A 27,301-nucleotide genomic window follows, 5' to 3' on the forward strand; every position below is an offset into this window, starting at 1 on the left:
ATGGATGAGAAGTGGGAGTGGTTCTGCGGAGTAAACTCCTCGTACATCGAAGAGCCGTTGGATTGGTACGACGACGTACGCAACAACACGTGTTTTGTGGACGGTCTGGTAACCATCCCTCACGCCGCTTTCCTCCTCCTATCATCGCTCATTCTTCTCGTCTTAGGATGCTGCACCAGCTACCGCCGAGTCCACACCAAATATCTCTTAGTCTATCCGGGCCACAGCCTGAGATGGCTGGTATCCGTCCTCCTTCTTGTCATGATTATTGCCTCCATCGGTGAAGGCATCATGACGGATGAGACCTACCAGGCCTGGAAGCAGCCCACCCAGCCTCATCTCTACATTCACAGCATTGTGGCCTTCGTAGCTGTTGGTGTTTCGTTGATTTACTACCATCACATGGAGCTATGGCAAGTACCGGCCATGTCTGGTGTGCTGCTGGTTTACTGGCTGTTCTCACTTTTCAATGAAGTCCTCCGTATCTTGAGTTTGGAGTATCAGCATGAAGTCGACGTTCACATCGTCATCTTTGATGTCACCCTCATCAAACTTGTCGGCTATATCGTCTTGATACTAATCGAGGCTAACGTCATCAGAACAAAGGTAAGATATTGAAAAGATTATACAGTGTTTAGGGATAAACTGTTCGCGTGAACAAAATCAGTGTCGAAGAGCTCCAAGAAGCTTTTTCTTCTTCAAGTGAAACATTACACCTAGCTTTTAGGCTTTAAAACATTTGGTTGTATTGTATATTGCAGTTTGACGACTGAACAAAATATTCCCGCCCATTTATTTTAAAAGAGTGACATTTTGAAGAAACTTTGTATCGGTGATTGAACGACTACGTTTGTGACCAATTTGAAATCGTACATGAAACGGCCGTTGAAGAAGCTGTTGTCATCCTCGTCCAAGGAGATAATAACACTTGAAACATTGCATAGTATACTGCATGGCAACTACTCAGGCAATGTTTATCGAGCCGGTAATGATAAAGTGCAAGATATTGCGGAGCTGCGCAACAAAATTTGTTGTAAAATCTTAGTCATTGAAACCGTCTGAAAAAATTGTGCTGCGAAAACTGCCTCTCTTGCAACTCTTGTTTCGCTTGCTTTTCCCGAAGCTTTTCGGATGCTGTGCCATTACGGCTCCCTTACCAGAGGAACTGAAGAAACCCGACATGCTGTTCATGCACTACTACGTCAGTCTGTTCTCCTCACTGGCCTTCTGGTGGGTGAACTGGCTCCTGAACTTGGGCTACAAGAAGCACCTGGAACTGAGCGACCTGGGCGTGGTACCAGACAAACACGAGGCCAGGTTCAACCACGAAAGGTTCCGGAAAGCCTACAGGGAAGAAATGGTATGTGCGTGGGGCTATTACGGGTACCGTAGTCTAGGCTTTTTGGTATTTAGACAATTATAGCAAAGCACTTTTTTGTACAGGCATGTGCAAACACGTGACGACCCATAGCCATACGGAAAGGTATGGTCAAAATTGGATTGTAATCATGTTTGTTATAGTTCATCCAAATTCTGGAATACCATAAATGTACCTCTGTTTATAAGAAAGATTCTAGCTATACAACAAATATGGTCACCCAAACTGAGGGGTTTACCTCACTAAATAGGCCAAATATCCCCCGCCGAGCTCACGAATTAAAGTTATACACTCAAATATTACACAGTTCTGAGGGTCATGGAATTGAGATATTTGGCAACTTATGCATGGCCTGCACGTATGGCCTGGACTTGGGGCTTCCAATTCATTCTTTATTCTGAGCATTTTGGACTCGCTTGGGTCCTAAATTGGCGCTATTTAGCTATTTAGCCATCTTTCAAAATGGCTTCTTTTCGAGTTTGGGAAAAATCGTTTATTTAGGGTTGGTGTTCCTTGGGTGAGAATTTCTCCAAAAAGTCATTGGTCAACCCACCAAAATTCGAAAATAAAATAAAAGATGACATGTTGATCATAATTTGTGTGCAGCCTGAACACCTGTTAGAATTCTGAGTAGTTTAAAAAGAATTTGAACCATTGGGGTTTAGCACGGGTGTCTATGGGACTGTTATACTGGGGTGGACCCTGAGGAGGTCGAGTATAATGTGGCCTTCGTGTACCTACAAGTTGATGAAGTTTCAAGCGATTAGGTGGTTTTGAAGAATGAAGCTTGAAACTAGACAGCCAAGCACTTTTGCCTTTTTTTTTTAACTATTGGTATAGATGTGAGTGTTATTACAAAGAATCTCCAAAGGGACACTGATTTAAGCTCGAATGCGAGTGCAGATCCTTTTGAAAACTTTTGAACACTTTTATATATCCGGGCCGTGTCAACTGCTTATCCAAAAAAGCTTAAATTTCTCAGCAAACATATACATTTTTCAGCAAACCTTGGAATATTGGATTTGTTTGACATTTACGTCAATTTAGTCAATATACATAATAGAGGTCCTGAATACAACACTGCCTGTTGGTCATTCCAAACTAGATTTGATAAAAATTACAATTTAATTTCTCAAAAATAATAAGCAAGTCTTCACCGAAAATTGCTGCTTCTTTCTGCATGGCAAATTAAATTTGGGGACTGCACTGGACAACATTAATAGTTACAGGTTTGTATACAGCGATTAGGTGATTGTGATGAGAAGCATTCTTAAACTGTCCAAAACAGTAATCAGGAGATTTCAAATGAATATTAAAGGGGGAAAAAACTGATTTCAAACCGTAAACAAAATTTCGGCAGGTGAAAGCTGAGAGCAAAGGTAAGAAGGCGTCCCTGTACAAGGTATACGTGAAGGTCTACGGACGGCGGCTCGTAGGCGCGGCGGTGCTGAAACTCATCGGCGAGATGTTCTTCTTCATCAACCCACTGGCCGTCGGGGCGCTGACGGCCTACGTCACTAAACTCCAGTATCCACCGGAAGAGACGCAAGTAAGTCCGAGTTTGAAAAGGTCACTGGGATCAGTTGCAGCTACCAATAACAATGAACCACCAAATTAAATTCAAATTTTGCGAATAATGCCCCATTTGCTCAGGATCGAATTGTTAAAAAACACACGCATGTTTTCAAAGTTTGTCCGAACTACAATTCCTATATTTATAGCTGTTGATAGTAAAATCAGTTTAAAAAAATCGTCTTAAAAATGATCTTTATTGCTTTGAAAAGGCAATAAAGATCAAGCTCTTGAGGCTAGATGCATTGAAGGCGATTTCTTAGACGCTGGCATAGACCACGTCAGGAATTGACAAAGTAGCATGTTAAGGTCACGTGACACTGCCTTTTGATACAGAATGAACCTTAGCAAAACCCGAAGTTCCCAATGACAATAACGCTAGGGCCAGCTTATAATGTATAAATATGCGTAGATTTTAGCATCACTACTAGTCAACAAAACAAACGACACTGGTAATGATCAAGATTTGTTCACTGACCCAAAATGAAGTTTAGGTTTTCTTTTAACAGACCGCAGCACCACATCACATCAAAGTGGAGGAGTACTTCGAGAATGGTTTCGTGCTGGTCGTAGTCATGTTCCTGGCTTCCATGGTCAACTTCATCTGTTTGCAGACGCACTTTTACATCGCCATCATCGAGGGTCTCAACGTGCGAGCTGCTATCCAGGTTCTTTGCTTTAGTAGTTGGTCATAAACAATAGGAAAAGTAGCAATTTACAATACCCAAACGACACAAAGAATGGGACAAAGATCAAGAACAGACCATCTGTCTTGAAGGTTGACACAAGAAATTGACAGATTTGGTTGAGGTAGATGGAATGCTTTTCTGCCCGCGTCCGAATTCGGAAGCTGTCGCTCTATTTTGAAAAAAAAAAGTCGGCAAACATTTTTTTCAAAATGGTGGTCGGAGCAGATTGAACGGCTGTTTTGTAACCAATTTGAAATCGTATCGTACATGAAACGGCCGTTGTAGAAGTTGTTATCATCCTCGTCTAAGACTTTTATAATATATGAAATATTGCATAGTATATCGCATGGCAACTACTCATACAATGTTCAATTATGGTAAAGTGCGAGATATGGCGGAGCTGCGCAACCAAATTTTGTGTGTGAAATCTTAGTTTTGATGCGAAGACTGCCTCTGTTGTAACTCTTGGCGGTGCGCTTTATGTGAATCCAATTCAAAATATTTCAATATATTTCAAAATCCAGACAATGGTGTACGAGAAATCGCTGCGCCTGTCCACTGTGGCTACAACGGGAGGCAAGATGAACATGGGCCAGATCACCAACCACATGTCGACCGATCCCAACGCCATACAGTTCATGTTTCAGATGTTTAACAACCTGTGGGCTATCCCAGTGCAGGTAAATGCTTTCATACAGTTTTCCTCCAAAATCTGTTCTGTTCTGTTGTATTGGCCTATATCATTTGTATATCATTATCATTTGCATTCCGGCGGTCATCGTTGTTTTTGGTATTATTTAAGTAAGTGAATACAGATACACAATAGGCTTAATACTTATGCAAATCACCAGTTGTAATTAGTTGTAATACAAAAGATCCTTCATGAATAATTCACGTTTGCGGTTGATCATTTCACACTCTTGTGGCCAATCAAAGTCCATTTATTAAGCATGCAGCTAAATACGGCATACTTTATGTCCTAGCCGTGAACTAAGACATGATTTATGTCCAGATGGGTTACCCTGCTGTGATAGGTGCATCGGCACATCATGCATTAACTTTTAATGAGCCAAATTCAGATTATTAAGCGCTTAACAACGTTCGTTAATTAATCACGTGCGAACGTAACTTATGAATAATTCAACTCCTGTATATTACGCGCAGCTGACCGTGAACCTGGTGCTGCTCTACGTCCAGATGGGCTACCCTGCTCTGATTGGTGCATCGCTCTTCCTCGTGTTGAGTCCGGTCCAGTTTAAGATCGCCGCTCTGATCGGCAAGCAACAGAAGAAACTCTTGGTAAACGAAGAGAAAAAAATCAACATTTTGATCACAAAACTAGCGGTTACAACTAGATTCGAAAGTGTGATTGGATCCCGGGAAATAGGTCTTACAGAAATTTGTATTGCGCTTTTGTTGGAGACAGCATTCAATGTAAATAAGCTTTTAAAACTTTTTTTGCGTTATCCTTGCTTTTTCCACTGTATGAGGAATTCCTATGTTTTATTCTTATTTTTATACGATTTCAGATTTATTTTGTTGTGTTTTGTTAAATTTTAAATTATATTAAATCTGCATCATCATTGTGTGGAAATTGCGAACAAATCGAATCGAATCAAATCGAATCAAATCGAATCAAATCGAATCGAATCGAATCGATTTTGCTTATTTCGATATATCACACAGAATTTTGCAAAAACTATATGTACAAAAATTGGAGGGTCCAAAAAACCCTCAAATGCTCCTCCTTTGAAAATAAAACTTCAACGTAAGGACGGTTTTCCTGGCACAAAAATTAAGACAATTGAGTAAGAATCAAAATATGATCTGCAGGTTTCATTTGTAACTATTACCTATTTCAGCAATGCTCCGACGAACGCCTAAAGAAGACCAATGAGTTACTGCAAGGGATCAAGCTGCTGAAGCTGTACGCCTGGGAAGGACTGTACTGCAAGGCCATTGAAGTCATCAGGGGAAACGAACTCAGACGGTTGCTCAATATCAACATGGGCTTTGTATCCACCAGTAAGATTGAACTATGATTTATCTATTAATTGAGTTATTTTCTAAGACAAGTCCTCTTTATACGGAGGGCCCACATGTATGCCTACACACAGAATGTAGCTGAAAAACATTTTGTTACTCATATTAATTAGTTAAAATTCACATCCGTTTTTTTTTCTTTCAGTCCTTCTGACGTTGTCTACGCCCGTATTTGTCACAATTGTGGTAAGTGAATTTTTTTCGCTTAACCAAACCAACCAACCAATCCAAAGTTTATTTTATTCACGTCTTTTTGTCGTGCTGGTGGTGACTCAAAATTCTGAAATGGTTTCCTTTTTCTGTTTCATTTGGTTGTTTTCTTTGCCGTAATTCATCTTGTCATTATGATGTGATATTTCCCTTTTTATTACGTTTTATGAAAGCCATAGTCGGTTGTTCTTGCAGTGTTGAGCTTGAATCTGCACATTCTCTTCGTTGTTTGGTGGGAATTCCTCAATGACTTGCTGTCATGTACTGAAACCACAATGAATTCTGAAGGAATCTACCAACCGTTTCTACTGAAGTAGCTGTAACACTGAGCTTTATGTCTAAAATGACAATATCGTTTTGCTCATGAATATAATAATTTTCATTAGAATAAAAAAAAGGCATCAAAACATCCTATAAAATGGCAGTATGAAGACACAAAGGTGCCTTTTCAAAGAGTTCTTTAAAAGAATTATACTGCATGCACCCGTTCAAGCATAGCTTGCCTAAAAAGAATTTTTGCTTCATTTTCGATTCTTATCTTAATCCAGGGTTTCGGAACCTACACCGCCCTAACCGGTGACAAATTGACCCCGGAAGTGACCTTCTCGGCCCTGTCCCTCTTCAACATGCTGACCATGCCGCTAATGATGCTCCCAATGAGCCTGCTGATGTTCATCAATGGCGTCGTCAGCACCAACCGAGTCCAGCAGTTTTTGGCGGGTCCCGAGGTGGAAGGTGAAGACGATCAACTGGAAAACGGCGCCGGAAAACCGCAAGTAGGGCTGTTACGTATTTTCAGTTAAGCACTTTTAAGCAACCGACAATAGGGAGGTACAGTTGGAAAAAAACAACAACACATGCTATAGAGCGACCTTTCATAATTTGTAATGGATTATGGAAAGCCATTTGACTTAATACTAGAAGTTGCAGTTGTGATTCAATGCATTCGTCAGAAAGAAGTAGGCCTATCTGTGAGTTTTTTGGTACGCAACAAAGCGCCATGATATTATCTATACAAAATATATTTGTGTGTCCACTTCATAAGAAGGGTTCCAATATAGTATTCAAATTTGATATTACTGCCTCTTTAACATTTTTTCCCTATAGGATTCCTCGCATTACAGTTCGGGCCCATTTAGCTTTTTTGGTTTTTGTAGTGCAATTTGTTAGTATGCATTTTTCATGCCATTTCTTGCTGCATTACAATTGTATGTATGTGTGTCGCTTTCTTTGGGACTATACAGTAAATCGTTATGCATAAATAGTTTAAGTAATCAACATCATTAGGTTCAATTTTTCATACTCCATACATTACAAAATCCTTTAACCAATAAAGTGAACGCTTCAAATGACATCCGATGAACATTTGCCTTAAATATTGAAGGTATGGAGATAGAGTAAAACTCTGAGCTCATGAAGAGGCGTATATATCTACAAAAAATCCTAATGTAGAGTTATTTCCAAAAGTATGGAACTTAAAAAAGAAATTGGAGCCAATGTTTTCATGTTTTAGAGGTGTGGCTCACTTTCTAAATATATTTATTAGGTTGATACGGCAGTAAGATACCGGAAGCCAGACCTCGTGATGATCCCCAGCAGCGCCAGCGAGTTGGAGGATGAGAAACCGGGCACGGAAAGGTCGAGTTTGCTCAGTACAGACGCCAAGGAACGGAAAGCGGCTAGAGGCAGCAGGGAGCCCAAGTACGGATCGGCCGCCCATCAGGCAAAGCCGTCTCAGAACGGATCGAGCAGCAGGAGACTGCCACATGGTGTTGCGATCAAGGTACATGTAGTTGCGTTAAAATGACGATGTCTTAAGCGGATAAATTCGGATAGTGGCCTATTATAGGATGGTCCAAGGTATTGTTAAAGTGCTTTATTCTGCATAATCTTAGAGTTTTCACGCTTGTATTATAGCAAATGTGTGCAAAACGTTAGAAGTGCACATTTTGAATAATTGAACATTATATAGGGATCACTAATGCCGTAAATTTTTCAAACGTTTGACGTGAAATCCGAATGTTTTTCCCCCAAACTATTTCAAAGGCATAATATATCTGAGTTTTGTTTTTCACTGAAGCATCTTTTCTATACGGCTATTTCTTCAAGCAGCACTGATTTTCAAAATGTGGACAGTGAAATGATATGCCTACACTCAAGGCGCAGTGAAAGGCTAAACGTAATATCAAAATTAACACCTAAAGTTATATACGAAAGGTAATAATGATAGCTCTAAGAAATGCATAAAGATAAATATAGTTTCAATACTGGTGTAATGTGAAATTTGGACTCTATGAAACACGGACTTATTGACTGCGGTGCGCATGCCTCAGTGGACAGAATTAGAACAGGGACAAGTTACGGGTGAGAGTTGTGGTAAAAGAGACCACATTTCACAGGAGTAAAAATTCATACAACAACTCTTCGTGACTCCTCTGTTAGCCTTATGGCACCCAAAACCCGCATAAAGGTACTGATACAAATGCATATATTCCAGTTTTCCTAATTGATTTTCAATACTGATTTATCTGTTGAAGATTTCCAATGGCAGTTTTCTGTGGGATCCCGATTCCGGTACGACGATATTGTCGGATATCAATGTGGAGATACCGGAAGGTAGGACTTGAATCTCTCAAAACTCAGATTGTAAAGTCACTCAACAGTCTTCACCAAGAAATTCTGTTTATCGAAACGAAATCGCCTGGGATATGGATAAATATTATTTGAATAACTGTTTATAATAATCGTTCCTGAAAAGCCCCAGATAGTTGTTTCAAAACTCGGTTTTGCTAAGCGCACGGATGCTGTTGATTCTAAAAGCCTTTCAGTAGTGGCGATGTCAAACGAAATAGATCACAAATTGTAATCATCAAGGTGTTATTAATCTGCAGGAAAACTGACGATTGTCACAGGACAAGTTGGCAGCGGGAAATCATCTTTGCTGTCCGCCATCTTGGGAGAAATGACGACTGTATCTGGAACGGTCCAGGTCAAGTAAGCACTCTTCCTGACCGTACTTTGTTTTGAACTTTGAAGATTTTTTTGTATCTTGTGATGATTTGGCAGTACCAATTTACCTTTCATCTTTGATGATTGAGGCGACTTTATCATTTTTTTGTATGACAGGGATAGGAATCAGATAGCCCTAGCCGCTCAGAAACCCTGGCTACTGAACGGCTCGCTTCAAGACAATGTTCTCTTCTCGCTGCCTTTGGAGGCCAAGAGGTAGGGCAGCCATTATCCCAATTGGTATGAGAACAATGGGGCATCCACCAACCATAACTGATTGAAACATGCACACACCACCCAGCGTTGATTAAACCCACACAAAATATTTTGAGATTTCATTATAGACATGTCACACGAGTGGTTATGGGCACTTACGGGAGACGGTTATCAACAGGCAAAAATCTAAATCCGGGGCCATGCTGTTTGTGAAAATTACAAAATGTTTAAAAGAACAGCTACATTTTACAAGCTCACGAAAATCAAGGAAAAGGAAGAAACATCGGTTAATCTCTCTGGGCTAGTGCGGTGTATTTAACATGCTATAATAACCTAGAATACTACGTCTTGAACTGAGGTTCGTTTGCTGAACTCAATTAGCTCAATTAGCTCCGACCTCTGCCAGTTAAACCTCACGTGATGACTCCCAGTATAGCAAAATTGCAATGTGCTCATTGGAACCAACCTCAACAAGTCGTACATTAAACCTCAAGACAATGAACCTCAGCTGTGCTGACAAACAGTGAGATCCATAGCAGTAAATAACAGAAACTCAATTACTATAAGTTCAGAGGAGCCAACCTCAGAAAATGTAAGTTCCCATTGCCGCCAAAGTAACAATGGGTTTAATCACACCTGTGTTAAAATCCTACAAGATTATTATACTCAAATCCTGATAATCTATTGAAACCACTGAATAAATTATTAAGTGACACTAATGCAGGTATAGGCGCGTCATAGACGCTTGCTGCTTGAAGCCGGACATTGACATCTTACCTGCCGGTGATCAGACAGAGATTGGGGAGAAAGGGATCAACCTGAGCGGTGGACAGAAGCAACGAGTCAGCGTGGCCAGAGCCATGTACTCTGAAAGGGATATCATCATAATGGTAGGCTATAACTTCATCTTAGATTTGTAGCAGAGGTGGTGGCAAGTATTCACGAGCCAGAACAAGCCATTACAAGTATCAAAATCAAATAGTATTGTAGTCGAGGTGCTTGTGATTGATCATATGTCATCACAAGTCCCTCTTACCTGCTGGCGATAAGTCTCAAAGTCAAATAATATTGTATTTGAGGTGCTTCTGATCGATCATAAGTCATTACAAGTCCATTAAAAAATCTCGAAGTCAAAAAGTGTTGTATTCAATGTGCTTGTGATTGCTCACAAGTCATCACAAGTCTCAAAATGTGATCGAGGTGTTTGTGATTAATCGTAGTCCATCACAAGTCCATCGCAAGTCTAAAAGTCAAGCAGCATTGCATTTGAGTTGCTTGCCATCGATCACAAATCAACACAAGTCCATCACAAGTCTTAAAGTCAAAAAGTGTTGTGATCCAGGTGCTTGTGATCGATCACAATTTATTAAAAGTCTATCATAAGTCTCAAATCAAATAGTGTTGTAGACGGGGTGATGCTTGTGATGGATCAAAGGTAAGTTAAGACCATTACAAGTTTATCAAAAGTCATCCAGCCCCAAGTCAAACCACAAGCGGATTCTTGCAGAGTCTTTTCTGTGCCGTTGCTCTTCCCCTACATACCTGGTTCTTGTGACTGATTTAAGACTGGACCCGGATTTACTTGACTTTATAGTCTCGACTGCAACTTTGGCTTGTCATAAGCCAGTCTGAGATTTTTAACCAATATAAGTCATATCTTTTCAGCAAGTGAGGGCGCTGTATAAACGACGCCATTTTCTGGGTACAATCTAAATAAAAAATGAAACAATTTATTACTTTTACTCCAATCTCAATTTTAAATATTGTTAAAATAAAATTGATGTTGAATTACAGTAACTTCAATTGACGTAAAATACATGTTTATTCCCTGAAAAGATTGCGTCGTTACCAGTGCTCCCATTTGATCAAACTGTGATCTAATGGTATTTCTATTTGTTCTCACTTTCAGGATGATCCATTGTCTGCTCTTGACGTCCACGTAGGGAGTCATCTATTGAAAGAAGGCATCATGAAACTCCTGGTCAACCACCGACAGACCGTGTTGTTGGTGACTCATCAGCTGCAGTATCTCAACAGGGCTGATATGGTAGGTTAATACCGACTCAAGGCTGGAAGCAACAGCCGTTTCATCATCGAGGTAGTTTAGACTTTGGTATTAGAATAAATGTCACAAATGCAAAAAATATCCTTGTATTACCAAGAAGACGATAGTTGTTGGCCAAGCAAAGGACATGTACGATGTTCTCATGCATGCATGCTACCTGCAAACATGCAGAGTTGTATGAATCGTGACTCGGGCTCGGACTCGGACCGAGTCCGGATTGAGTCCCATTTTCCGTGACTCGGACTCGGACTCGAGTCAGGATGACACATGATGCAGACTCCGACTCGACCTGCCTGAATCGGGACTCTACCAAAATCACAATTTAATTACAGTACAAATACAACTTATTTGAAGACGACCCTTTAACGAGCAGGCGAGTCAGTGCGTTGCAGGAGACACATCTAATTTCTTTACATACACAGCGCGTGCGGCTCATTTTTTTCTCTCCGATAGTACTGAACTGTGACTCGTTACTAGTACTCCGACTCGACCTTTGTGACTCGTGACTCGGACCCGGACTCGGACTAGATGTTTGGTGTGACTCAAATACAAGTCTACCAAAAATGTCATGCTTACTTGCTAACTTGCTTACCGATTTTCTTAAAGCAAGAACCTCACACATGAGATGAGTAGAGGTTTGAAGATGTGTACGTTAATGCCAATCTTTTGTGATGATATGATATCCTCCGGAATAACCGTTTGTAAGAGTTTCTTGATATTTCGGGCAGGATATTCTACGGAAAATGCATTCAGAAAGCAACACCAAGTCTTTACACAAGAGACCAATATTCTCATTACGTCATCCGCAAACCTTAATTTGGTATTCTTTCCGTAATGTAGATAGTATCTTTTTTGACAGATTATCGAGATGAAAAACGGCAAGATAGCTGCCATGGGGACATTGGATGACATTATAGCCGCGGACCCGGAGATGTACAGCGAGTACAACAAGGCCGTCAAGGCCGTCAGCGAGTCCGAGGCCGAGGCAGAGCTGTCTGGGTACGAGTCCGAGGCCACACGGGAGGAACGACTGCGTCTCCAACAGCAAGTGAAGACAGCGGTCCTAAAAAAGCAGCCGTCCGTAACAGGTAAGGCACGGAGGTGGTGGTATGGCTGGTCTGGATTGGCTTTCACAAGGAATTGCTAGACACTGGGTAAGTTTTGGGCACTCGGCCTTCAAACGCTCCATCTGGCAGCCCTCACTGTCAACACTGACTCGATTGAGAACTCGGATAAATTTTGTTTAACTTATAATTTTGAATAAGGCGCTCAGGAGAGCTGCTGTTGGCGCACGTTCGAGTAACAAAAGAAAGAGTAACGTCTGTCACAAGCCGATGTGGCCCATCAGGCCGACGTTTATCTCCGGTTTCAGTAGCATGAAACGAATGAGAATATTTCTAATCCTCCTGAATGGGAGGCGAGTCCATCGCAGGTTACTTCCCAGCTAATGCCGGTACCCATTTATACTCCTGGGTGGAGAGAGGCAAGTGGGGTGAAGTGGCCTGCCCAAGGACACAACATATGACCAACAGGTGGATTCGAACCCCTGACCCTCTGATCATGAGTCACGATTCCATACCACTAGACCACACTCCCCACATTCGAGTACCCGTGAAAAGTCAATATAGGTTGATCCAGTGTTGTAGTGGAGGTCAGCAGTCCATCAAAAATCAATACCAAGACAGCAAGTCGCAAATAAGTATTTACTTTCTTTGAGTTTAGGCACTCTCCTGAAGACGGTCAGAGCATATCGACCGGAACGTCGAGTTTATTCCTCTGGTTCTTTTCAGAACCATTCTCTTAGTTGAGAAAATTATTCGCACATGGTGTTTCCGCAAACCTTTCATTATTAAGTCTCAAATCAATTTACAAGTTATTCAGATGAATTTTGAAAAGCCAGTCACAAGTCTTCCAATCCAATTTCTTCCCTATTGCTCATCCCTGTAATACACGCAGCCAAAGAAGAAGTTTCTCCCTTCCAATATTTTTTTGTCTAACTCAAAAACTAATGTGCCCTCTCGCTCAAATAATGACTAATCAGTACACAAGTTCAAGTACAGACATTCCTCAGCAATCCAGCCATACTCTTTGTTTGGCCCAAAACAGTGATAATGTGTACGAATGTATGCAATTTGTTACAAATCATACCGGAAACGATTGCACTTTTGTAAACGTGCAAGTTGTGGTTCACACTCACCTTGCACGTATACAAAAGTGCAACTTTTTTTCCCCAGTACTATTTATAATAAATTGCATAAGTTTGTACACATTATTGAACTGTTTTGGGCCAAACAAAGAGTATGGCTGGATTATTAAGGAATTTCTATACTGATTAGTTGTAATTTGAGCAAGATGTGCCTAGTAGTTTTTGAGTTGGACAATAAAGTATTAAGGGGGTACTTTCTTTTTTGGTGAGTGTACTTGTGACTGGACTTGACTTGTAATTTAGTTGTAACCAGAATGGTGGTAAACTTGTATAAGGGAAGTAAAGTCCGAGATCCGTCAACAGCAACACGCAAGCCCGTTATGGTCAATGATTAGACTGGATTGCAGTACCCGCATACAGGGTGGAATTCGAACCTGGGTCGATGGATCGCCGGTAAGTGACTTAAATCTTTAAATAAGATTTGTTTGTTCTTTTCCACAGGGCAAAAGGGTGTACTCATGGAGAAGGAAGAGATCGAGCGAGGCTCGGTATCCTACCGCATGTACATTCACTACGCCAAGAATTTCGGCGTGCTTGCCCTGATTCTTGCGTTTACCTTTGCGGGGCTGTACACGGGCTTCGCCATCGCTACCAACTTCCAGCTGTCCGCGTGGTCCGAGTCCGGCCTCGGGGTCTCGGTGAGTGAGAAAGAATTCAGGAGAAGTTGTATCGGAGGGCAAGTTGATAACACCCGTGGCCTATTACTAAGGGGGTTGTCAACGGTGGAGCATGAGGGAGTCCTCGCTTGAGAGCTGTTCCCGGTTGTGCACCGTCGTGTAAGAACTTGAAGCATAGCAAAGATCAGACAGGGACCTTAAGTGCTCAAAACGAAGCAAAAGAAGATCAGGCCAACTTAACTCACTCTTTAGACAGCACATTTTAAATCGGCAAAGAAAAGGTCCTCAGTATTTCACCAACCAAGTTTGAATCCTAACTTCAATTATTAAAAGAGACTTTTCTTCTATATTTGACAGTGGCTTGCACATGAGAGGGAAGTAAAGTGATTTCAAAATGAGGCAAAAGACTAGACTTGTACATGATGTCCATCCATGGTCCAACTAATTGACAAGACTGACTTCTTCATTCATTGCCATTAGTCTGGTGCCTGACTATGGATAAATGTGTAGAAGTAGTGACATAGTACCCGATATCCTGGATATTTCTTTTGGCACAGTCAGCTGACAGTTGATTGATGCAGTTCTGAAGAGTTGTTGGACTGGTTGTTCTAGATGTCAAGTCTATTTTTTTGTATTGTATCATTTCAGTACCTTCACTTTTGGGACTCCCATACACATGTATTTAGAGTCCCAAATTTTTGGACTTGGTGCAGAGTAAGAGCACCCCCCGACGTGCCCCTCCCCAGCAAAGGGGATTCAGTTATGCCATTGGATAACACTGACAGTAATTTTGGCATCTCGTACTGGCTGACCTCAATTGACTTGAATGTGGCCGAATTTAGTAATGATATACCTTAATGACGCAGAATTCAATCTAGACCGAAAAACGATTTAATCTGATGATTGAAGATGCGTTGTTAACGTTAGAGTGTTCTTTTATTGCGTCATAACAGATTTGTTATAAAAAGATATGCCCTAATTAATGTTTGAGTGATCTAACACTTTCTCGTACAAGGAGTTGCTATGCAATTTTAATAGTCCCTGGTGAGACTGACCTAGAATGTGGATGTTATTTGGCCAAATACTGTTCCGGGTCAAAAATGACAACTTTCCGGGTCAAAATGGTCCTACTATGAATCATTTTGGATCACACACGTTACCAACGTGGTACAAAGTGTCACTTTCAGTAAGAAAAGTAGTAATTTGTGACGCTGAAAGTAATCCTATCGGGCTAAATTGGGCCCATATTCCACGTCATATCGGACCAGGCACCCTGTGGAGTGTAAGCAAGTATTAAAAGATACGAAAACGATCAATACAAAATGTATTATGATGTAACAGACATCGCTCCATACCCGGGGATACAGTTAAGTTGGGCTGAACAATAATTAATGAACCTTCCCATTAATCCCGCGCTTAAAAAGTGCATCCGTTTACTTGAAAATGTACAGACAAATAAAGAAAAACCAATCATGTCGTTTTCCCACAGAATAGCACCATTTCACAGCTTGACGAATTCTTCGGAGTCTACGTTGCTCTTGCTGTATCCAATTTACTCTGTCGACTGATATCGACTGCCATCATCGTCTATGGCGTGCTGCGAGCGGCCCGGATGTTCCATGAGGGTATGCTTCGGAATATCATCAAAGTGCCGCTTAGGTAGGACAACACTGCACATAGTAGAGTTTTTGCTTTTTTTGTTTCTATTTAAAATTTCCATAATATTTTACTTGTTGGATACTGAGATTTCCGTAGACCGAATTGCGGGTTAACATTGTCCATCTTGTAGCGCATAAGGCTACACGGCGTGTCTCAAAAATGTAGTAGTAAAACAACATTTTTTTCGACAAAGTATTTCTTTGCCCTTTAAATTTGTTCTGTGTAATTTTGACCTTTCGCTTAAAAGTTACGGCAAAGCAGGCAAAGACTGTCAAACTATGTTTTGACCACACTTCATGCTTGGTATCTGATGAAAAGCTTTCACATACCTTCTTTGTATGCGAATGCCCTTATAATCTGGTATACACCAACTTGAAATTTAAGTTATTTCATTTAATAAGCTGAATCTCTGGACTGGGGTTTCCAAATGAGATGGGATAAAAACCCGTTGTGTAGAGTAGTTGGGTCATTCTATAAATTTGGGGTCCAAAAGTGTGACATTTCGGCGTCCCTGTTATACCCGACCTGTGTGTGATATCTTTGAAATTGACTTCAAACTATTTCAAATTGTTTAGCATTAATTTGCATTACATTATCACTCTTGGAGGTACAAGGCATGAAAAAAACTGATGTCAGATGTAACAGGGATACCACAACAAATTGGACCCCGAATTTAGAGAATTACCCATTTACTAAATCTTTAGACTCTATACATACGTTTTGTAAAAAGAGAGTGCTATTATTTTTTGTAATATTTATGGATTGACTGCAACTTTTTTTTATTGACACACGTTGTCAACGCCATCAGAGGTCTACATACGATTCACGCTTGTTGTATATCAATCAGTGGCGAGTAAAACTTGGGTTCAATTTGTAGGGGCCACATTTGGGTGCCTCATCTTCTGGGAGAGGCACTCATTGGGTAGAGAACAATGACACAATCCTTTGGATTTCCCTAAAAAAGAGTGAACATTATTTTTTTCTGTTGTGATTTATTGTCATCAAATCATGGGGTAGTATGAAGCGAACCGCTGTTGGTTGGAGTCATCATTCATTGCCATTACAAACCCACATTCCGGTTCAAAGTTAGGATGCAACATTTCGTTTGATGACAATGTGCCCCATGCACCGATGCGGACACCAGATGTCGCTGAATACCCATCCGTTGACATTGACTGATAATGCAGTAACTAACTGATAACGTATCACTAACCGATAATGTCACACAAATTGACCGATATTGTATCACTAACAGATAGTGTAACAAAAAATGACCGATAGTGTAGCAAAGTGTTACTACACTATCCGTCAATTTTTTGTTACGTTATCGGTTAGGACTGATAATGTATCAACAATTGACTGATAGTGTAGTACATTTTACTACACCTAGGTCAATTTTGTGTTACATTATCAGTTAGTGATACAGTATCGATTAATTTATGCGACATAATCGGTTGGTGATACATTAGCCATTAGTTACTACATTATCAGTTGTAACAGACTCCATCATCATCACATTCAAATTAAAAATGGGCTCTGACACAACTAGATAACATAACACTGACTTTCTCATTTTCTTTGTGGCAGGAAAAATGAGCTTTTGGATGTCGTGCTGAGGATTTTGTTAACGGGTGCTACTTTAATCTTCTTTTATTTTTTTTTTCTTCAGATTTTTTGACACAACCCCAATTGGGCGCGTTCTGAATCGGTTCTCCAGTGACACATCACTAGTTGACATGGCAAGTCTAAAATATCCATCCTCTTAGAAGATTGTCTTAATAATATTTTGCTATGGGCCTACTGCAGATTTTTGTTAATATCTGAATTAAGCACATGAAAAAAAAAACCCACACGCTGACGCAAGTGGAAGCGACTACAACAACAAGCAATCGAAATATCAACTTTTGCAGTTGTTTAGAATACAATGTACTAATAATATTGATACACAGCATTGCAAGGCGCACAATATCTGAAAAAGTATTCATTCAAAGACGCTGGTTAGAGAAAAGTCAATGTATGTGAAAGTAAAGGTCATGGTTGAGAGAAAAACCGATTAAGGAGGTTGGTCTTTAGGTGGCGTGTGAAGAGAGATAGTTCCTGTATTGCACTGAACTCGTCTGGTTGTGAGATCCAGAGACGTGGTGCAAATCTGGAAAATGCCAAAAGGAGTCCTCTGGACAAAGAGTATTGGATGATGAACTCAGACCTGCTCTCAGTTAATAATCATAATAATTATAACAATAATTATAATAATAATAATCGGCATTTAAAAACGCTCTTATTAGTATACTAAATCACAGCGCTGACAGTATTATTATTACCCCTGATCATTGAGCCAATTAAACATTCCAAATACCATCTCAGCTCGATCCCTGGGGAGTATACAGCTCGATGCCGCCTGTTAGGCGCAAGCAAGCTTATTCAATCACAATAACCATCTCTGCCCTCGCAGGTACCCATTTACTCCTGGGTGGAGAGAAGCAATGAGTGACAAAGTACCTTGCTCAAGAGCACACGCACAATGACCCCGGCTGGATTCGAACCCACAACCGGCAGCTTTACCCACAGACCACAAATCCAGTGCCATTGACCACGATAAAGTGGAGCTAAGCCATGAAGAGCTTTGAATGTGTGTAGGAGAACTTGGTAGTGCAAGCGGGGCTGCACTGGTAACCAATAAAGTTTGCACAAGATGGGTCAGGCCTTTGAGGCGTTGTGTGAGTGTGTGAGCGGCAGCGTTCTGGATAAGTTGGAGGCGTTTTATCGTAGACCTAAAAATGGGCTGTTGCAAATATCGAAGTTGGATAGTATATGAAAGCATGAATGAGTTGTTCTGCAGCAAACGATTTAAGTTAGTTTCTGACTGATGCTATACTTTATAGATGTATGTATGGAAGAGACCCGTTAGTCAAAGTTCATTCACTTGTCAAGAATGACACCAAGAGGGCTTCAGAACAAGGAGTCATCTGTGTAACTTCTATGTGTATGTAAGAGTGGTTTTACTTTGCGTCTCAGGAAAGACTCCAAAGTCTAGTCAATGTAACATGAATGCATAAAGTTTACATGTCTCAATATACATCTCCAATATCTGTTTGGTTCTGCGCGACTCAAACACCAATTGAACGAGTCTTGAACGATGTATTACTACCCCTACTACTATCCATACTACTATCCAAAGCCTTTAAATTGGACTAAAATTACTGGTTTGACGGTGTCATTTGACAAATAAATAACATTGGTTATGAGCTCAAAGTCAAATAATGTGAATTTCTATCTCTGTTCTTCTTTCAGAGAATGACGCAGACAATTAACATGTTAATGAGCAGCTTCCTCAACGTTCTGTCTGCCGTGATAGTCAACACCATCGTCATGCCCATCTTCATCGCTTTCTTCATCCCTGTGGGCATTGTGTATTACATCCTGCAGCGGTACTTTCTGGCGTCATCAAGGTTGGCTTATAACTACAAAACCCTATCCCGGAATGCTGTTAAACTAGCTAAATAATGAGGTTTTTATTGTATATTTTAACCGGTTTTAAAAGTGCTCCAACCAGCGTATACTGCGCGTTAATTTTGGCGCAGAATGCAGCGATATTTTACCGGCGGTTTAAAACCAGCCACGTGACGGGATCTCGACCAATAGGAATGGGTATTGTGTAAACTGTGTTCTGGGGCTCTATGAATTTGGCCTCTGCTTCAAGCCTTTTATGACAAATTTAAGCATCCTTCTAACATTGAATTGCACACTTGAATATTAACGAGAAAGTTAACCTTCAGAGATGAAACGACAGCAAACCCAAGTCCACTCACATGAGTGATGTAGCAAAAATTCAAAAGAATAAATTGCAGCCAATACTGGTGGTGTTATAGCGCCCTCACTCACTCACTCGACCTAGCGCCCTCACTCGACCTATTACTTTGTTTACATTGCAGGGAGCTGCAACGACTGGACAGCATCAGCAAGTCACCTGTATTTGCCTATTTCTCCGAGAGCCTGAATGGACTCACCACAATCCGTGCCTACAAGTAAACAAAAACAATGATATTGAAAACATTGAAAACAATGAAAACATGAAGTCAGAGGTTTAAGGAAAAAAAATCGTGTGTGTTTGAACATGGGCGTCGCCAGGATTTTTTTTCTTGAGGGGAGCATAGCTCTCTAAATCCTTGTACTTTTTTTTAGCATCATTCTCAATTTATAAATTGTCTTAGAGTGGAAGGGGGGAATTGCCCACCCCACCCCCATTGACACACATGCGGACGCCCATGTTTTTAAGTGTGCATTAAATTAACGGAAATATGACTTCGCACCTCGTCCTCTTTTTGTTCTTCTTGTTTTCTCCTGTGTGGTGTTGTTTTTGTTTTTCCGCTCCCCCCCTTGGCTGCCACCCTCGCGACGCCAATGCGTAAACATTTTGTAATTCAAGGACACAAATGAGGAAACTCATTTTTTAAATGAGGACATTTACCCAAGTGAAGACAGTCGTCGTTTGCAAAAGTGTACAAAACCAATGAAGTTTAAAAAAGAAAAAGAAAAAAGAAAAAGAAAACTGAGGACACTATGAGGAAACTCCTATTCCGATTGAGGACATGTGATCAAGTGAGGACAGGTCTCGATTGGAAAACGTATACAAACCAATGAGAAATGCTACGAATGACAGATGCTGCGAAAATACATGTACAAACAAAAGATTACCAATATAGGATGCCCTAAATTTACATCATATACAAACGGGTGTTTTGTGTGAGAGTGGATTGAGTCACTTTTTGTTTTGAAATGTTGATGTTTTGAAATGGCGATTTGAAGATTGCTAAGTAATGACTTGACTTTCGCATGAATGTCTTCAAATTTCTGTTTGTGCTTAGGTGCGGTGCCCGTTTCTACAAGACTGTTGTGGAACGCATCAACAGTAATCTGTCTGCCTTCTTGTATCTACAGCTGGTCAACCGCTGGCTTGCTATCAGATTGGTAAGTAAACGGATATGCAATTATGATATAGAACATCAGAAGATAATAGTATAATCATATTCAACTAATTCTAACTTTCATTTGGTCACCTTAGCATCAAGTCACGCTTGTAACCTTTCTGGTAAACGAGTGGCAGAATATATGCATTTAGTCGACGTTGAACATGAGTCTTTTAATGACCGCAAAGAAGTGGTAAGTACCAATTTTGCAAAATTGTCTGAAATCTTTTGGAACTTCAAAATGCAAAACGACGTAATCTAAAGAGTGTAACCCTCTAAAATATTTCAGCCCTTCATAAAATATATATATAAATATATATAGAAGCCGGGCCTGTCTTTTGGCAACTAAAGCAAAGTTGCTCTTTGTGAACCCAAATAATTCAGAATTATTTGGCATTTTGTGTCTCGCAATTGCAGGATTTTCTTGGCGCACTGATAGTCCTCATTTCTGGTATGACGACACTTATCGGAGCATTGACTGCTGGTTTGGATCCAAGTCTAGTAGGGCTAGCCGTCACCTACACGCTACAGGTGTGTATACCCGAGAGTCAACAAAAAAATGTGTCCCTTGGTAACCGTAATTAAATCAACCTTGCATTAACCATGTTACTTCTTATTCTTACATTGTTTTTGTAAATTAACCAATAAGTTGAGAAGAAGAGCATGAGCAATTTACAATGGAGACTTTATATGAGGAATTATATTTAATTCAATTTCTGAATGAGTTACATGATGACATCAAAGTCATGCATTACATGGCAGCTCACCATATAAGGCGACAACATTGAAACTTATGCGTATGCCTATTCATAAAAGATTACATCCTTGTTTATCTAGCAACATTTTCCGTAACAAGTCAAGCATAGAATGAACCTCAACTCCAAAGAACTTTAAAAGCGATCATCATCACAATAAAACTATACCGGTTTCCTGGGTTGAAGTCAGGGCCATCTGAAGTCCATTCACAAGCTATTATTATTATTCTTCTTAATGTCATTACTATTCTTATTTATTCGGCTTAAAAAAAAACCCCAAAATCACAAAATGCAAAAAAAATAACAACAATAAAAGCCAGAGGCATATGCCTGGAATTGAAAAAAAAAACCGGTGACCCAAAGGCCTGCAGTTCCTATAACTCTCGCTGCACACAAAAATACAAACATATACATATCTATACACAATTGAAAACACCATACATTAAAAAAAAAATTATTTAAAGAAAAATACAAGAATATTGAAAAAATACAAAACAAATATATACGGTATATATAACTAACAATAAGTAACAAGGGCTGAAAAGTGACAAAGAGATGCTCTTGTCACAGTTCATTATAGCTACCAACTTGACTCGGAACTAGCGATTGACCTGTGCATGATATAGGACTTGTGATCGCCTATTTGTACCACTGACGATCACATTTTTGTTCAGGTCGCTGGCTTCATGAACTTCTTCGTACGTCAGGTCACTGAAATGGAGATGCAGATGAATGCAGTGGAACGAATCAAGCACTACACATCCGTTGAGAATGAGCAGTACGAAGGTAGGACAGTTGTCGGTCTCCAAAGTCTATGGCTTTGCGAGCAAGCAATTACACATGCGTTTATGGACGCCGTTGAATCCATTTCCATTGACTCTCATAGACTCTTATATTGAGTAATACACGGTATTACTGTCACGCGTGAAAGCAGCCACGGGTGCTGTGAAAGGAGAAGCCAAAATATAAATTATTTGGAATCTTAACGAAGAAGAGACTTTGGCCTATGCATTTTGAACTTGCACTTTAACAAGACCAAAGTGGTTAGGGTTTGAATATAATTAATGTTAACACAGGTTTTGAAAAAAAGACTGAAGTGGGGCAGAGATTTCATGTTTTACATTTCATGTTTTACATTGTGTATTCTTCACCGTGTTCAGGCAATGATCCGCCGCCGGATTGGCCGCAAGATGGCCGAATCCAATTTGACCACGTGTCGGTGCGCTACGCCATCGACACAGACACCGTGCTGGACGACATCACGGTGGATTTCAGAGCAGGAGAAAAGGTAAGACCTTCTTATAGATCTGGTTAAAAAATTAACAATCAGAATCAGAGCTAAGTTATGACAATTGTAACATATGCCATCCAGTCTCACTCGATCAAAACGAGATCCAATCTTCAATAAAGGGATTCGTGCTTCCCGATTCATTACGCTTGATCTGACTTGTGGTGTAAAACCTGATTTGCTTAACTAAAATTTCTTCTACAGACAGATGTTTTCCCTTCAAAATTCGCAAGCAGTTATCCGCTGCTGTGATGTTTCTCCGGTAAAACAGAGATGGGTACAGAGGTTTTGAAAAATTTAATCCAACGTATCCAATGCAATCATCTCCTGTAGGCGCGGGCGGACTGACGTCATCCGATGAAAACTTGTATTCATTTGCAAACCAGTTTTCATCGGTTGCTATGTATTACCATTCATCGCTCCAGACTCAAGAAGCATTGAGTTTTAAGTAAAAAGGTCTGAGCCAATGTAAAAATACAATCACGGATGTTCGTGCCCACCTTTAATTATGCATCTAATCAAATTCTTTGCCTGCCTCTACTTTGCCTGCTGCTACTCATTCTCGAGTGACCCGCGAACAGTGCGCGTGAAGTGCAGCTGGGTGAAAATTCAAGGTTGCAACAACCATATTTTTAACTCCGAATGAAAAGAATGGAAAACTAATGATCTTACGAAAATAATTCAAATCCCAGAACAACAATAAGGGTCAGTTTTGAAGAGCGCCTCCATTTGGATGATATACCAGCCCCCCCCCCCCCCGCTTTTTGATTTTACGGAGGCCAAGTGTCAAATGAAGGCGTCATTGCATTTGAGATCGCATGTTTCGTGATTTTATTTTAAGATTGGAGTCTGTGGACGTACAGGAGCCGGCAAATCGTCTCTCACGCTGTCTTTGCTTCGTGTGATTGACATATTCAAAGGTAAGCCTAATTTGGCTGCCATAAAAACACGGAACTGATAAAAAAAGCAAGAAAAACCTCCTGACTTAAAAAAACAAAATTGTATTGCGAGTCAGAGAACCTTCAGTTTATTTTTTTTTTAATCAAAGGACAAGAAAAAAACCCAACTGGTTAACGAAATCAAGTTCCCTCAACCACCCCAACAATTAACTGCTACATCTTCGCCCAAATAGAACATTGCACAAAGATGCACGCCAAATAACTCAACATTTGTCTGTTCAACTGTTTAAAAGAACTTAATTGTGAAACTCTTTCTGTTTATTTGTTGGGTTATTTTTGTTGAAATATGAACAGGTCGCATATCGATCGACGACATCGACATCAAGACTGTTCCCCTGACGACCCTGAGGAGTAAACTGAGTATTATTCCGCAGGATCCTGTTCTCTTTACCGGAACAATAAGGTCAGACAACAAATATTATAGGACTCTCCTACTTCAGATTTTTTTTCATCGGAACTCAACAAGGGAGGGTATTATGAGTCACTTGAAACGTTTATTTTTTAAGTTTTACTTTCCAAATTCAGCAAATGTTTTTGGTTGTGCACTGATATCAAAGAAACGCTGTCTTCATTTTTACATTAGATGAAGCCTAACTTCTTTCCGAATTGAGGAAACCACTTCTTTTTTTACGAGTGAAATTCAAACTTCGTCCTCTTTTCTTTCTGAAATTGACTGATTTTCAAGAGGCAATGATTCGGCGATAAAGGCTGCCTTAAAATATAAGTTGGTTGTTATTTTCAGAGAGGTTACCTTTTGTTAACAGGAAGAATTTAGACCCGATCGGTCAAGTTGGTAGTGACAAAGACCTGTGGCGCGCTTTAGAGATTGCGCAACTTAAAGAAGTCGTGTCATCATTGGACGGTGGTCTAGGTGAGCTGTGGCGGATACCACTTATTCGTTTTTATTAGTTCCTGTAATAGATATGTATCAAGTAAACAAAATGTGAAGTTTTGTTGACCTAAACTTTCATTCATTTATTCACAAACTTCATGTGTCCTATATATTTCCACACTGTTCTTTAGTAGGCATTTCTTGGTATTAAAATACTCTCTCTAATTTCCAGAGTGAAAATTCACTCCAGTCGGAAAGTAGGGACTTGACGTTTTGGAGTGAAATTTTTTCAATCGTAAAGATCGAGATTTTACTCGAGCTTCGACTGAAGTGGTTCTTTTTTCCAAACTATTTCAATCGAAAATGAGAGTGATTTTCACTCTTAGAGAGTTGTATCAAAGCTCATGCGAAGTAACGGCGGCTTTATTAACAGCTTTTTGGAGCCACTGAAAGACTTGAAATTCAGGGGCTTGATTTGAAGAATTGTGGTAGTTTGAGCGGAAAGCCATAGCAGATTAGAAAATGTAATTGCAGCGACGTAACTAGGGTTAAACTTCTTGGGGGCACCTGGGGTTTGCAAAATTTGTTTCTTTTGGGGGCGGGTCTGAAGGCAAAATTCCCCTAGGGCCTTTACTTTTTTAAAGGATTCTTCACCATTTATGTGAGTATTTCGTTTAGGTGTCCTGACAATAATGGCGGGAAATTGTCTAGCATTGGTGGAGGTTTGCGCTCTTTGAGTGCTTCCTAGTTCTTATTTTGTTTGAAAACAGAATACATGGTGACCGAGGGCGGTGAGAATTTCAGCGTTGGTCAGCGGCAGCTGTTCTGTCTGGCTCGTGCCTTCTTGCGCAAGTCCCGTATCCTCATCATGGACGAAGCCACCGCCTCCATCGACCTCGAGACGGTAAGACTGTCTGGAAGAAACTAGGATTCTCTGATGGACTTTGTAAATCTGATCCAAAGTGATCAGTTTTGGCCTATTTGCCTCATTGGAGTCAAAACGAGTTACAGGTGGAAACTGTCTTACATGACATTGTGAGATTACACGCTTCCCCTTGGGCCTTTACTTTTTTTCATGAATAACAATTAATAGGCCTACGTATTTGAAAGAAAGGAATTAGAATGGTACCCAGTGGCGGATCTGGCTTTCAAGAAATGGGCGGGGGTGATATAAAAGGGGGGGGGGGGGTTGAATCTTGCGTACGCCCTGCTAGGGGTTATAGGGACGTGCCCCACGAACAGTTTTGGAATCTACGATGCTTTCTTCTACATTATAAGTTATTTCGAGAATAAGTTTCGAAACTTTAGCATTCCATTTATTATTTTTGGCCCTTTTTTACTAGTTTCATCAAAATGTCCTTATTGCCCATCATTGTCCCAAACATTTCAAACAAAGTATGATATATGAAAGTGTCTTTCTTTTTTTCTGACAATGCAACCAAGGATTCCTCAAAAGTGCTCTACGCACTGTAGACCGAAAATCTGACGAAAGCTCTACAGAGAGGAGAAAATGAGAAGAAATTACAGTTTTAGAGGTGGGAGGAAAAGCCCAGAAGAATATTCTGGGTGAAACCCGGGGAATCAGGTAGGGACTGAAAACCCAGTCCACATATTCGCCCAGGCGGGATTCGAACCCGGGTCACAGCGGTGGAAGGCGGTGAAAGTAGAGCCACGCCAACTTGACTCCCCATTTGAAGCAGTATACGGCCTACATGTATCTTATTTTCACAAATGAGTCTTGTTGGTTTTCGTTTTTCCCTTGCAAAAACCTACAGGACAAAATTCTTCAGTCCGTTGTGGCTACTGCCTTTGCCGAACGCACGGTGCTAACAATAGCAGTAAGTATTTACCGTATGAGTAAGTTTAATTACTTGAAACGTTCCACAAATTTACAAAAAAGGAATGTGCTGATTTGTGAAAAACAGTTTCCTTTTGATGCAACCGTACAAGTAAGCAACCTTTTTACCCAAATTATTCAACAGTGAGGTAACTTCATATCAATATTGGGCAAACTACATGACCCAACAATGTTTACTCGGCATTTTTTTTTTTTTTTACAGCGAACTTACGATGTTATTGTATTTCTCATCCGTTGTAATTTACTATGTTTACTTTACTCCAGCATCGCATCTCGACTATCATGAACTCGGACAGGATTTTGGTTCTCAATGAAGGGAAGGTGGCTGAGTATGGAACGCCGAGTGAGCTTCTGGAAAATGAGGATGGGATTTTCGCCTCCTTTATCCAAAACAAGGACATGTAGAAACATCGGTTATGATTACTAATTATCATTACGGGAAATGGGTCATTTGGGAGACATTCCCATAGACTTATGCACAATTTTTTTCCATCTTTAATGTCAACTAACCCCAGGTTGACCTAATCCTACCCCCACGAATTTCGGTATAATACCACGAGCAATCGCTGTAGCCTATTTGCGACTGTAACAATTTGCCTCTAAATAGTAGTTGTGACATTAAAGTACACATTGGAATATATGTCTCCCTAATGTCCAGTGTCTCCCTAAGGAATGACTAATGACGAAACATTGTCTCACAAAGATACCAATGAGTCATTCATTGGTTCTGTTTTATAAGCTGTTACTTAAAAAAACTGGTTTGCTGTATAATTTTAGCGATTCCAATTTACTTTGTACAAACTTACGCTCGATTGCACAAGATTTTCTTCTGTAATTAACCTTTTCATGCAACTTGAGGCTGGAACTCAAATTGTGATCGCCGTACTTTCAGACTGGGGCAATATACTCGTGTTATGAAGGAAAGTAAATTTTTACCAGAACAGGTTGGTTGGTTACCAAATGAGGCAGAGGCAAGTA

General features: G+C 40.3%; 1 protein-coding gene across 1 annotated transcript; it reads left to right on the forward strand.

Moving 5' to 3' along the window:
* On the forward strand, positions 1-27,301 carry LOC119737018 (ATP-binding cassette sub-family C member 9-like). Its single transcript, XM_038211080.1, has 31 exons — positions 1-606; positions 1,124-1,360; positions 2,739-2,927; positions 3,460-3,618; positions 4,164-4,319; positions 4,804-4,938; positions 5,502-5,664; positions 5,828-5,868; positions 6,441-6,668; positions 7,439-7,675; positions 8,430-8,508; positions 8,784-8,886; positions 9,019-9,117; positions 9,842-10,007; positions 11,027-11,164; positions 12,042-12,270; positions 13,830-14,020; positions 15,495-15,664; positions 17,334-17,403; positions 18,956-19,113; positions 19,597-19,689; positions 20,530-20,632; positions 21,049-21,162; positions 22,061-22,172; positions 22,547-22,674; positions 23,516-23,594; positions 23,928-24,036; positions 24,398-24,504; positions 25,236-25,369; positions 26,241-26,303; positions 26,588-27,301. The coding sequence occupies exons 1-31, from the start codon at positions 1-3 to the stop codon at positions 26,726-26,728; spliced, it is 4,737 nt and encodes a 1,578-aa protein (XP_038067008.1). The 3' UTR covers positions 26,729-27,301.

Source organism: Patiria miniata, unplaced genomic scaffold (assembly GCF_015706575.1).
Source record: "Patiria miniata isolate m_02_andy unplaced genomic scaffold, ASM1570657v1 HiC_scaffold_3, whole genome shotgun sequence".
Classification (NCBI taxonomy): domain Eukaryota; kingdom Metazoa; phylum Echinodermata; class Asteroidea; order Valvatida; family Asterinidae; genus Patiria; species Patiria miniata.

What these genes read in the sequence shown, in the direction of transcription:
- LOC119737018 (XM_038211080.1), top strand. Translation starts at nt 1, where the DNA reads ATGGATGAGAAGTGGGAGTGGTTCTGCGGAGTAAACTCCTCGTACATC. An exon ending in CTAACGTCATCAGAACAAAG is followed by an intron (nt 607 to 1,123) that starts GTAAGATATTGA and finishes CTTTTCCCGAAG; the next exon opens with CTTTTCGGATGCTGTGCCAT. An exon ending in CCTCCATCGACCTCGAGACG is followed by an intron (nt 25,370 to 26,240) that starts GTAAGACTGTCT and finishes AAAAACCTACAG; the next exon opens with GACAAAATTCTTCAGTCCGT.